Source organism: Rhinolophus sinicus, linkage group LG16 (genome assembly GCF_036562045.2).
Source record: "Rhinolophus sinicus isolate RSC01 linkage group LG16, ASM3656204v1, whole genome shotgun sequence".
NCBI lineage: Eukaryota > Metazoa > Chordata > Mammalia > Chiroptera > Rhinolophidae > Rhinolophus > Rhinolophus sinicus.
Window position 1 is genome coordinate 15,750,473 of NC_133765.1, and position 12,879 is coordinate 15,763,351.

Consider the following 12,879-nt stretch of genomic DNA (forward strand, 5'->3'; position numbering starts at 1 on the left):
ATCTGGGGGCTCTCACCTCTTCCTTCTGCCCGTGTCCGCTGTGCACGGGCCACATCTGTGCTTAGCCCTGCCCACAGCATGGGGAGCAAATGGCACCCAGAGCAGGGAAACTGTGCTCCTTCCTCTCATCACTGGGCCTACCTGCTGGCTCCCTGAGGGTGGCCAAAATGTCCACACAAGGCCACATGCTACTGTGCCAGAGTTCCCAGCAACAAGCCCTTCCTCAGTGACAGGGACGCAGGCCCAACACCAGCCCTTCCTCAGTGGGGCTCTATGGTGACGCTGCCACCCTTCTCCCTGCTGCAAACTCTGGCTGCAGCCGAGCCGTGCACATCGTCACAGCACAGGCGACCTTGCACAGCCCGAGGGAGCATGTCCTTACTGAGTGATCTTGTCTTGCACCCACTGGTCCGTTAGTCCAACGATGGCCCACCTGGAAGGCAAGAGGGCAAAGAAGCAGTCAATGGGGTGGGCAGGTGGCACTCACAGGAGCGTCCTGCCATCATGACCAGACCCAGGTGAACCCTTGGACAGGCAGTCCCCACGCTTGGGATGGAGAGGTGACAGGGGGCGACTCAGGGCTATTGGTGCAATGTGACCACTGCAGGAGCTTTCGGTACATGAAGGAGACCTAGGACAGGGACAGCAGGACACTTGCTGCCATTCTCCACCCTCGTCCTGCCAGTGCAGGACTGCAGCAGACACCCATGCGTAGGCACTGGGGGCCCCCGGTGCCTTGCTCTACCTCTCTGAGGCCCTCACATCATGCCCTTCTCTGTGATACGCCTGCAGGACAGCAGACCCTTGTCCGGTCCACAGCTCTCTGTCCTTCCAGTGTAAAATGGTGGGACGGAGAGTAGCGCGTTTAGCCCCCTTAATAACCTCCCAAGTTTCCGTCTCCACGCTCATCTTTTGTAAATGAGATAAGAGATCCATGGGGTCAAAAAGACCCACAGCAAAATGGAACAGGACCCCAGGGGTACCCTTTGCTAGTCCCAGGCAGTTCTTCAAGGCACCCCTCCAGGCCTACAGACAAGAACAGCTGGGGACGCTGAGCAGTGACGTGGGAGAGGGCCTGAGGGTGGGGGTGCAGGGCACCTGAGCACCCACATCTCCCAGGGCAGCATGTTGCTGCATGAGGGACCTCTTCAGAAAACGCCACGCAGTATCATCTCTGACTGACGCCACCTCCTTCTGACTTTTCCACCCATGGGCCAAGAGCTCCTGCTTAAAGCAAACTCAGAGGTGGGCAGTACGATTTTTCCTGCATCTGATTTCACCACGAGCTAGGGTTACAAAGGTATCTAGCAAGGGCTGCCTCATTCAAATTTCACGCTCCTTCTGTTACCCAAATTTCCTGGGCAGCAAGGGTGAGTGGTAGAGTGGGAAGGCAGGAGATGTACATGGGCTTCACCCTCTGACCCTTGACCTTGCTATGCTCCCTCCACACCTGGGAGTTTGTGTGCTGTCCCGAGAGCCTCACGGTTAGGAAGAAAAAAACCAGGGCCATGCACTTTCCCAGAAAGGGGCCACATTTAGTATTCCCAGTGGGGACAATAAAGGCTCACATCGTGATGTTTTCCTTCAGACCCTCTCCTCACTGTGGGAGGGTAGAGCTGCTAGAACAGAGAAGCTATGTGTGGCATTGACCTTGACTGGGGACTACATACCACAGCATGTCATTCAGATCCTTGGACATCATCCATGCCAGGTCAAACATCACCATGGCTGACTGTAAGAAAGAGAAGCCTGAGGCCAGAAGCAGCTGTGTTCATGCAAGGGGCATACACTGGGGCCAGGCCACACACCCAGGCCCGACCTGAGCTGCCTGGGGCCCAGCTGAAACTCTGCAGATTGAGGGTGTGTCCAGCCAGGGTGTGTGGGTGGATCCCAGGCTAAGCCGAGGGAGGAGGACAGAGGAACTCAAGTGACCTGAACTGTCTCCCCTGCTGACTAAAGTCATTACTGTGCATGAACTTCATCATGCGGCAGGGCGGGCAGCCGGTACAGCACTACACAGGGGCCTCTACACGTCTCATTGGGTCCCTTGGTGATGCCCCAGGGAGGCACTAAAGTTGGGAGGGCAGGGACCCTGTCGTTTGCACAACCCTGCATCCACCATGCTCTTCCTGGCTGCTGGTGGCCTTGCACACATTCCCAGGAAGGTCAGATGAGGAAGGGCCGTGGTTCCAAATACTTGACCATTAAAGAGAGAAGGAGCCTCAGGACCCCCTGTGAGGAAGGTCTTTCTAACAGGACTGTCCATGGACGGAAGCACCTAGCTCCCTGTGAGCAGAGGGTCTAGTGCAGGGGTGTCCAAACTTTTTTCAACGTTTTTCACCAAGGGCCATATGCGGTAAAATACACAACAGCTGGGCCCCTCACTCGAGGTGAAGTACGTATTGCCTCACCTGGTTTATTTAAGTAAACTGAATATATTTTTGGAATTTGCTGGGTCACGAGCCGCAGTTGGCCCGTGGGCGGCAGTTTTGGACACCCCTGGTCTAGGGTTTGGTAGGGGATGATGAAGGAGGATCAGTGTTTGACCAGAAGACGCTACAGTCTCCTTAGCTGTGAGATACTGGGCTTCCTTTCAGGGAGAAGATTTCTTAAGGGAACCACCTATGTATCTGGAGGGAGCCGGGATCCACTGCCCTGGCCAGACCTTCTCAGAGTGAGCATCTTGCACCCACTCACTGCTCAGAATCTTCCATTGGCCAGGGACGAGCAGAGAGCAAAGGGGTGATCCTTCAAAGGAGAAGGGGACCTTGACATAAAAGAGACATTGGAAATACGGTGTTTAGAGTTCACGGCCCCAGGGCCAAACGCTAGAAGCAAATGGCATATCTTACTGGAAACTTATTTTCTAGGGCTCCTCAAGGGCCTGAGTTCTGCTCAATGCTACTGGAGTCAACACAGGTTTTCTATGTGAAATTGTGTTCCGCAACACGAACACACTGACGGGCCTTTATAAGGCTAGTTTTATCTTCTTGCACTGAGACTAATACGGAACTGTTCTGTATTTTTGATGAACAAAAATAATCGCTGCCGTTCTTTGAGCGCATATTGGGAGGCACACAGGTAACTGCCTCTGCAATGAAGATTGTTCTCTTCCTTTCATGGAGGACTTTGAGGTTCAGACAGGCTGTACCACCTGATCACGGTCACACAACGGGAAGTTGTGCGGCTCAGATTCAAACCAGGCTTTTGTGGCTCTAAAACCTACACTCGTTCCTCCTGATGGTTCAGGACACTGATTCCTGAGTCAGACCTTTGTGGCGAATTCCATCTAGCCATACTTACGGACGTCCCATGATATTCATACTGCTCATAGTCGAAGAGGATGTCTCTTCTGTAACGACACAAAACGTGGGTCTTCCACACGAAGCAGTTCAGGAAGCCAAACATTTGGGAAAATGCTAAAACTTGACAGTACTCAAAGAAATACAAATGTAGTCATGGCAGTATTTGTTTACAGGATGCACTCTTTCTCCAGAGTGTATGCATACAAGGCTGGGAAGGGAGGGACACTGACACAAGCTGCTTGTGGCAATGGAAAACGTACAGAGGCACAGTCCCAGAACCCCACTTCTGAGAAATTACCCCAAGACATCAATGCAAAGGAACAAGCAAGACCAGACTTGCTATGTGCACAAAGTTGTTCACTGCAGCCTTGTTTGTCACAAGGGGCACGGCCAATGAAGTACTTGTGGTTATAAAATCTACTTGTAACTATCTAAGTTATATTAAGTGGAAAAATGCAAAATTAGGTGAGTATTATGATTATGTAAAATATATGCAAGTATGGATAACCCAGGAAGGTCAATCCAAAGTCGGAATCTCTTCTCATTAGTGAAAATAGATCATATTCATTTTTCTTTCCTTACAATTCCCAGAATGATTTTACATTGTCCTTCCACAAGGGGGCGGCCGAGTACACGCCATCCACCAGAACAGCAAGGGACAGCAGCGGGACCTTTGAGGACTGGATCCAGCAAGGAATTGCCAGCTCAGGGGCATGGCTGCACGTTCACCTCAAGTTAGAATAACCTTTCCAATACTTTTATTTTGGAGCACTTCAATTTTTAAATTTGCAATATGAAGAATTACGGATAACCTAGTTTCCTTTTCATACTTTTTTTTCTATGAAAAATTTTACCCAATTGGCATCTATCTCATTTGTAAGAATTTATGTATAAAAGTATCTACATCTGGAAAACTATAAAAGTAAAGAACCAAGGGCTGTCACCCTTAACAGATAGCATATATTTGGGAGACCTGTGGGCCTGGTCCTGTCACTCATGAAACCAGGACCACTAGGACAACGGCCCGGAGTTCTCCAATGCAGGGACCACATGCTCACTTGTTGAGCCACTGGCCCAGAGGTTCTAAACTAAATGAATTGTCCTCAAACAGAAAAAAAATGCATGCAGCTCCCAGGGAAAAAACAGGTGTCGGTGATGCCACTGATCCACAGGGAGAGTGGGTGCTGCTTGAAATACACACTCACCTCCGGGCCTCCCACTCTCTCCGCTCCCTCCTCTTCATGGTTTGCGCCACAATCTCCTGATACAGGGACAAAGAAAACAAAAGGCTGAGCAAACAAACCAGAAATTTATCCCGTTAGCCTAATTTGGCAGAAGCCAAAGGTTCTGATTCGGCAGAAGTCAATGGGTTCATAACCCTGAAAGAAAAAAACATGGGTCATTTCTGTGCCTCGAGCAGTTTACTCCTGCAGAAGGGGAGGCACTAAGGCAGAGGATGGCCGGGGACCCCTCTGGGCCACCAGCACTGAGGACACTGTAGACGAGAGCGGATGCTTCCCCAGCTCCTGCTCAGGCTGTCTGCCCCAGCTTTCCATTGCCCCGCCCCCCAACACACACGTGATCTGGAATAAGCCCACTTACCTCATACTGGCTTCCCCACTAGATTAATACGAGCTAATATGTTTTATGTTCTACCATGTGTCAGCGACTATTCTAATTTTACATGTACAATCTCATTCAAATTGAAAACATAAAACAATAAACTTTTAATATAAAACCATAAGAGAAAATCTTGAGGATCTAAGGCTAGGCAGACTTTTTAGACTTGACACCAAAAGCACAATCCATATAAGAAAAAAATGATAAATTGGACTTCATTAAAGCTAAAAATATTTGTTCTATATAAGATTCCATTAACAAAATGAAAAGACAAGCTACAGAGTGGGAGAAAACATTTGCAAACCACATATCTGGCAAAGGACTAGTATTTAGAATACATAAAATTTAACATTAAAAAATCAAACCAGCCAGTTAGAAATTGAGCAAAATACATGAAGAGACATTTCACCCAAGAATATACAAATGACGATTAAACACATCATTAGCCATTCGAAAAATAAAAATTAAAACCACAATGAGATATTGCTGCTACCTATTGGAACAGCTATAATAAAAAAAAAAGGGACATCACCAAATGCTATCAAGAATGTGGAGAAACTGGATCACTCACATTGGTGGTCAGAATATAAAATGGTACAGACACTCTGGAAAAGTAATATTTAGCAGTTTTTTAACAAACTAAACATGTAACTACCATACAACCCAGCAAACACACTCTTGGGCATTTATCCCAGAGAAATGAAGACCTGTGTTCAAAAAATAAAAATTCACAACCCTGTACACAAATGTTTATAGCAGCTCTATTCATAACAGCCAGAAACGGGAAATATCCCAGATGCCCTTCAACGGGTGAACAGCTAAACAAACTGTGGTAAGTCCATACCATGGAATTCTACTCAGTAATAAAAGGGAACCAATGATTGATACACCAAAAAAACTTATATAACATTCTTGAAATGACAAAATTATAGAAATAGAGAAGAGATTGGTGGTTGCCAGTGGCTAAGGAGAGGGTGTGGGGCTGGCTATAAAAGAGGCATGGCGGGGATCCTTGTGGTGATAGAAATGTCCTGTATCTTGACATGTCAATGGCAATAATCTGGTTGTGATATTGTACCCCAGTCTTGCAATACGTCACCATTGTGGGAAACTGGGCAAAGTATGTAAGTGACTTCTCCATCTTCTTACATGTGAATCTACAACGATCTCCAAATAAAAAGTTTAATTAAAACACACAAACAAAAAACCTAAGGCATGGTCCCAATGAAGGAACTTTTGGGCAGTGATAGAACAATTATGTTCTCTATTTTAGGGGGTGATGTTCTCTATTATGATGTGGTGGTGGTCACACGACTTTTTACAGTTGTCAAATTTCATTGAATTGTACATCTGGTAAATTTTACTGTGTAGAAACTGTATCTCAATAAAGTTGATTAACAAAACTCCAGGACCCAAGAATTCTTTGACCCTCCCTACAGTGCACAATGGAATCCTATCCCTCTCCTCGCGGCTGTGAGACTCTGTGGTATCACCACCAGTCTGAGGCAAGTCAGGAGGGTCGTGCAGTAGCTGCACTGTGAGCTGGAATATTTGTGCTGGGAGCCTGAGCCATCATGTTGTGAGGAAGACACGTGCAATGGAGGAGCCCCGGCAGGCACCTGTGTTGGGAGTACTGGCTTGTGGCCATCCCGACAGCCCAGATGCTGACATTAGAGCCCACGAGCTTTCCCAGGATTCCAGCCCTAGAGAAATTTGTCTCTGCCAGGCTCTGCCCAAATTCCTGACCCAGGGAATCCACGAGCATAAGAAAATGGTTCTTTTAAGCTTTAAGTTTTGGGGTCTTTTGTTAAACACCAGCAGTGACAGCAACAGACAAGTATGATTATTTCCCTCATTTTACAGAGACACAGAGAGGTTAAGTCACTTGCCTAAGATCATACAGCTAGTAATGGCAGGTCCGAATTTTGAACCCAGGTGACTAAACCAAGACACAGTATCACCTGTACATTAAGTGCAATTGTGTCCATTTGATAGAGGAATCTCATCTTTGCAGGGCCTACCACTAAAAGTCAAGTGAAAAATTTTATTGACCCCATGTCTCCTTCTCTGCTGTTTTTACAGTAAAACTCTTTTAAAGTTATTTATAGTCTGTTGTCTCCGAAACTCTTTGGGTGTGCACCCTTATTAATAAAAACATTTCTGAGAACGTACCTTTAATGCATGTACGTTTATTTATAAACCACACAGATTTTAATTACATATGATGTATTTTCAAAAATGCTAAATCTTATTTAAATCAAGTCTTTACATCTAACTTACAGATTATAGAAAATGCAGGGATAGAGGAGTAAGTTAAATTACTCCATGAAGAAACAAGTGATAGAAAACTGGAGTGGCCTCCAACGTTATTCAAAACAAAACAGAACTGAAAAAAAAAAAAGAGAAGAAAAGAAAGAAAGAAAGATGGGGTAATATTCTAGGTTAAAAGACAACAAAGAGGGCGGCTGGTTTGCTCAGTGGTTAGAGCACAGTGCTCATAACACCAAGGTCGCCGGTTCGATGCTCACATGGGCCAGTGAGCTATGCCTTCCCCAACTAGATTAAAGACAACGACTTGATCTGGAGCTGAGCTGAGCCACCCCCACAACTAGATTGGAAAAAAAACAACCAAGAAAAGCACACTGTTCCCCAATTAAAAAAAAAAAAGAAGTTAAAAAAAGACAATAAAGAGAAATAGCTAAATGAAAATGTGCCAACCTTGACTGGATGGTTTAAAAACCAAAATAGCTGCAAAATTTTGGGGACAATTAAAGAAATCTGAATATGAGCTGAATATTAGATGATTTAGGACATTGTTAATTTCTTACACATGATAATGGTGTTTGTGGGGAAGAATGTCCTTATTCTTAGGAGATGCATATGGAAGAATTTATGGGGGAGTCTGCAATTCATGGTGTCTACAATTTATTTTCAAATGAGCTAGCAAAAAAAAAAAGCATATAGAGAGAAAGCAAATGTTGCAACATGTGGACAATTGTTGAATTTAGATGGAAAGCATATGGATATTCATTGTAGTATCCTTTCAACCATTGTACACGTTTGAAAAACTTTCAAAAGAAAAAGTCAGTGGGAAGTTACACCTATTATATATAGTATTATATAAAGCGTTCACAAACCCAGATTCTAAATATATGTGGTAAGCATGTAAACATGGTTGGTCTGACATCTCTTCAAGACTACTTTCTCCTGTTGTCAGGCCGCACGCTGGTTATCTGCCCGTGTCCCCCATGCTGCTGGCTGCGCCCCCTTGAAACCATCCTCCTCTCTCAGAGCCCTTGTGTCTGTGGATGCTCTGCTCTGAATGAGTCTTTCTGGCTCCTTCCCTCATTCAGGTCTCTGGTCAAGTGTTTGGTAGCCACTTTCATAAACCAGCAAGCCATTCCCTGTCTAGCCCCTTACCTTGCTGTATTTTTCCTCAGAATATGTACCTCACCCTGAAACCATCCTCTAATCATGCTCATTTATACATTCCTTACGTCTCCACCACTGGAAGGAAGTTTCACAAAGGCAGGTTTGGTCTCCCCCTGGTGGCCCAGAGCCTGACTGGTGACTAGTCAGTGAAAAAATATTTATTAGTCATAATAAAGAATTCCAAGACTTTTATCTGCAGAATATGAATGTTTCCAGGGAAAAATCCCACCAGATACTCATATTTGGGGCCCTATAAAAAGCAGCTCATCAACAGATAAAAGAATGCTACAAAAAGCATTCAGAGAATAAAAAAGAGCTCTTAGAAATCAAAAATTAGAAGATAAAGACCAGAAGTCTGCCAGAAAGTAGAACTAACACAGAAAGAGCTGGACGAGAAGAAAGAAAATCTGAGTGGGTCTGAGAGGTCCCCATCAGAACACCTGAAACTCTACAGAAACAAGTGGGCAAAGGGGAGGAAGACAAGAAAGACGTTCCTAACTCTGCAGAACACGCCCCTCAGATGGACAGTGTCCCAAATATGGTTCAACGGGGCTCTGCTCAGTATTGGGAGATGTCAGGCCAAGGATGAAGGGATGCCCCTAAGACATTCCAGAGGCACATTTCAGCCTGCACCCCAAGGATCAGGAGCCAGAGGGCATCAGCTTCTACACTGAACACTAGAATAAAGCACGGCCCTCGTGTTAGAGGAACAGCCTCCTCCCACCTGGAATTCTACATCTCACAGAAGCCACCAGCACTGGCCAGGCCCCAGAGCTAGTAAATGGATCAGACCCAAGACTCATAAGGCAATTGTTTGCTCACAGATGTTTCCTCTGGAGTGACCATCTGGGACTGAGCTTGGCCAAGGGCTGCAGACCCACATTGCTCCTCCATGGTGACTGCATGGAAAGCGACTCTGGAGGGAAGTGGGGAAGGGAATGCCTTTTATGCTAGTTGTTTCTCCATATTGCTTTTTATAAATGTTTGCTGTCTAGGCATAGAGCTGAGCCCTCCTAACGGGATTCTTCTAATGGGATTCCACTGTACAGATAAGGAAACTAGCTCAGAGAAGTCCAGCAATCTGTCTGAGGCCACACAGCCAGGAGATAGCAGAGCCCAGGCTCATCACCCACACCTGCTTCCTCCCAGCTACCCCTGGGCCCATCAGGCTCTGGACAGACCTCTGACCTCTGGAAGTAACAAGTTCCTTCAGACTGTGGTGAGAGGCCCAAACCCACCTCTTCTAAACGTGTGCGCTTCTCAGAAGGCTCTGACTCGTCCCTTTCATTTCCTGAATGTTCTTCATCCTCCTCTTCGTCCCTAAAGATGTCATCATAGGCAGGAATTTCAAGGTCATCATCTTGTTTAATGAGTAATTTGATCTAAAATTAAAACAGAGCAATCAAGTCTTTTCTCTCTGATGGAAAACTATCCATCAGATGTTTTTCTTAAACAATCTTATTTCCTAATTGGCTCACTCATAAGTTTTCTATACATACAAATAGCCATCTGTTTGAGAATTTCAGACTTCTCAGGCATTTAAAAAAATTTTCATATCCCTTCAATGAGGTGCTGGAGTTGCACCACACCATATGCAGAAATTAACAAAATTTGAAAACTATCTGTAGTCACTTATGTCTGGGGAGAAAGCTCCTTTTTATGCCATATACCAAGCCAACAAAATGAACACCCCACAACTTGCCCTGAAGTGAGTAAAACTCCTGTCTCTCAAAGCAGTTCCGGAAGGGCTTATTTCTCCTGGAGAAGCCTTTCACATAATTTCGGGCCTGACACTTTGTTAATGTGGATGGGAGATGAACTCAAGGGAAGCTTAGGTGGCTGCTCTGCGTCAGGTCTGTGCCCGCTGCTCAGAGGTTTGAACGTAAGTGCAACAGAGCCATTTTCGGCTAACAGTGCCTCTCACACCACCATCTTGCTCGGCCCCACACCACCCATCAGATGAACTCAGATGGCTCTGAGGTCCCTTGATATTCAGTGAGGCCAGGCTGGGTATGAGCTGAGGGCAAACTGGGTGTAGGGTTCTGGTCCCTGTACCTCCCAGATCAAGCAAATCCACACATGCAGTCTGAGCACCTCCAAGGGCTAGGTGCCATGTTTCTCATCAAATATGGACAAGATCAAGTTCTTGTCCTCAGGCTGCTCCAACTCCTGCAGAGGAGGTGGACACATGCCTTACTAAGGACACCAGGTGCAATGTCCGTGGCATAAAAGGCACAGACAGATCATTGGGAGAATTCAAGGGAGGCATGGGCCCCAAAGGCCTAGTTACCTGGGTATCATTATATACATTCACGACATTGACTGGCCTATGGGTGTCACACACAAAAAATACGGCATCTTCATCGGGTTGAAGGATATCCAATAGGTCTATGTTAGCTCCACAGTTTATGAGGATAAAATAATGGAACTGAAAAAGGAAGAGAGATATTGTGAAGTAAGTGTATCACAATATGAATAACTGGGCCTCTCCAGACATCAATCACACTACTGTGACGAACTGTCTCTCCATGCTAATAGCATTCCACAGTTTTAAAATTTTAGCAAATCTTCGATAGCCCATACTTAGCAGACACCTAAATATTAAGTATTTTATTACATCCCATCACTATAGAAAACCATTTCCTTATAAATACAGAACTGGCAGAGGTCCCTCCCATGATAACAGGAGCTCCAGGCAAGGGTTTACCTCTGCCAGACAGTCCTAGATATGGCCAGACTCCAGGGACCCTCTTCCATACTCCAGCCCCTCAATCTCTCACATTACATCCGGTACTGACTTTATTCTACCTTCCTCATCCTCTTCTCATCACCCAACAACAGTGGCCAGAACATCTTTCCTTTTCTTATTCAGAATAATGTTGTCTATATGTAGGCCTTCTGGGGTTTGAGATTCTTCCTCAAGTGGGCTTGTCAAAAAACTTCTTAGCAAACCTAATTCTTGAACAGGATTTTGTGAAAACAGTTTTTCCTAACTGGTTACTTTGTAAGGTTTTTATAACTTGATATATTCTTTCTTTATCTTAGTATCACCCAGGAGCACTCAATGTAAAAGAACAAAGTTACTGAAACAGAATAGAGGTGAGACCCAGAACAAGATTACCTGGAAAAAAACTTACTGAAACAATAATTCATATTTTAAATGCTCTATGATTTTTAAAATGCTTTTCTCCCTATATATAGTAGAATGAACACTAACTACGCAGAGAGAATAGTGTGTGTGTGTATAGAAATGAGATCGTATGTGGGGTCTAAGATGTACCAACTCTCATGGCCCCATGTAGAGGTGGGAGGAATCCTGGCAACCACTGTTTAAAATTACAAAGGGAGAAAATATTTTCCTGGATTCCAAGTTGGAAACTGGGATACGTTTTCTGGGAGAAATAATGTAAAATCATAGTCTAATCTAAAATAATTTTAACTAAGCCATATCTAAAACTAACTGCTAAATTCCAAGCACCTTACAATGAAATGTCTGCCACACAAGTTCAAGGTTAGAGGCTGTCCATATTCACTATCTTTTTTTTTGTTGACTTGAGGGTAAGTCCAGACATACAGCTCATTTTTCTCTTTGGTATTGCCTAATATAGTTGGTACTTAAATAAGAAATTGCAATTGAGTAAAAAAAGCCTAATTATTCAAAAATACATCTCACATACTTGTTCTTTATGTTCAAGAAATGCAGTTTCAAGTTCTTGCCACCCAGAAACTGGAACCAGCGTATACTGCACGTGGTCACACTGGAACAGGGCCTGGAGAGAGATTATTTTCAAAGCCTATCATATTTAGAATGTCTAATTTACTTTGAAACACACTATAAAAAAAAAAGATGGGTTATGAGACAAATGGCAGATAATAAACTAAGGTTAGTAAAATGTTAATGGGAGGAACTAGGTGATGGGGATGAGCATTCACTATACTATTATGTAACCTTTGTCGAATTTTTGAAAATACCAAAGAAAAACATTGGGAGAAAAGCTGATCTGATTTCTAGGTCTTCTGAGAAGTAATTCCAGAACCAAGGGTGTAACTAAAGCTCATGTAAACACCCATCACACCATATTCAAAACCGAACCAATGATCTTCTGTAATAGACTAAGGAATCCTGTACTTCCAGCATTGCTTATGGCACCACTATGCGCTGTTTTCATAGATTCTTCTATCTCAAATCCCACATTTGAGAAGCCACTACAAGTCTATCGGTCTCTCTAATGCAGCCAACTTTTTGCCTAGGTTTTTGCAAAAATATTAACCAGTCTCCTTGACTGTGCCTCGTCCTTCTCTAACCCACCCAATACCGTGCTGCCAGAAAGGCGACCTCTCAAGAGTCTTCCCCAGCTTTCAGTTGTTGTTGCTCCAGACCTCACCCAGCCTGAGCTCTCACCCAGGAAGGGGTTCCTTACCCTGCTTCTCACCTCCCGCACAGCTCCCTACCCGACCCTGTTCCCTCCGGACTCTGTACGTCCCACCTCCCACCCAGGTCTACCCTGCACCCTCACCTCTC

General features: G+C 44.9%; 1 protein-coding gene across 1 annotated transcript in view; it reads right to left on the reverse strand.

The window, feature by feature from the left end:
• The window catches only part of CDC45 (cell division cycle 45), a 28,351-nt gene that overhangs the window by 15,094 nt on the left and 378 nt on the right, over positions 1 to 12,879 (reverse strand). The window contains exons 3-9 of the mRNA XM_019755929.2: positions 12,035 to 12,127; positions 10,648 to 10,785; positions 9,596 to 9,739; positions 4,511 to 4,566; positions 3,304 to 3,352; positions 1,671 to 1,732; positions 383 to 433 (exon numbers count right to left, since the gene is read on the reverse strand). Of these exons, the coding sequence (XP_019611488.2) occupies positions 383 to 433; positions 1,671 to 1,732; positions 3,304 to 3,352; positions 4,511 to 4,566; positions 9,596 to 9,739; positions 10,648 to 10,785; positions 12,035 to 12,127 (593 nt within the window). The remainder of the gene's footprint in view (positions 1 to 382; positions 434 to 1,670; positions 1,733 to 3,303; positions 3,353 to 4,510; positions 4,567 to 9,595; positions 9,740 to 10,647; positions 10,786 to 12,034; positions 12,128 to 12,879) is intronic.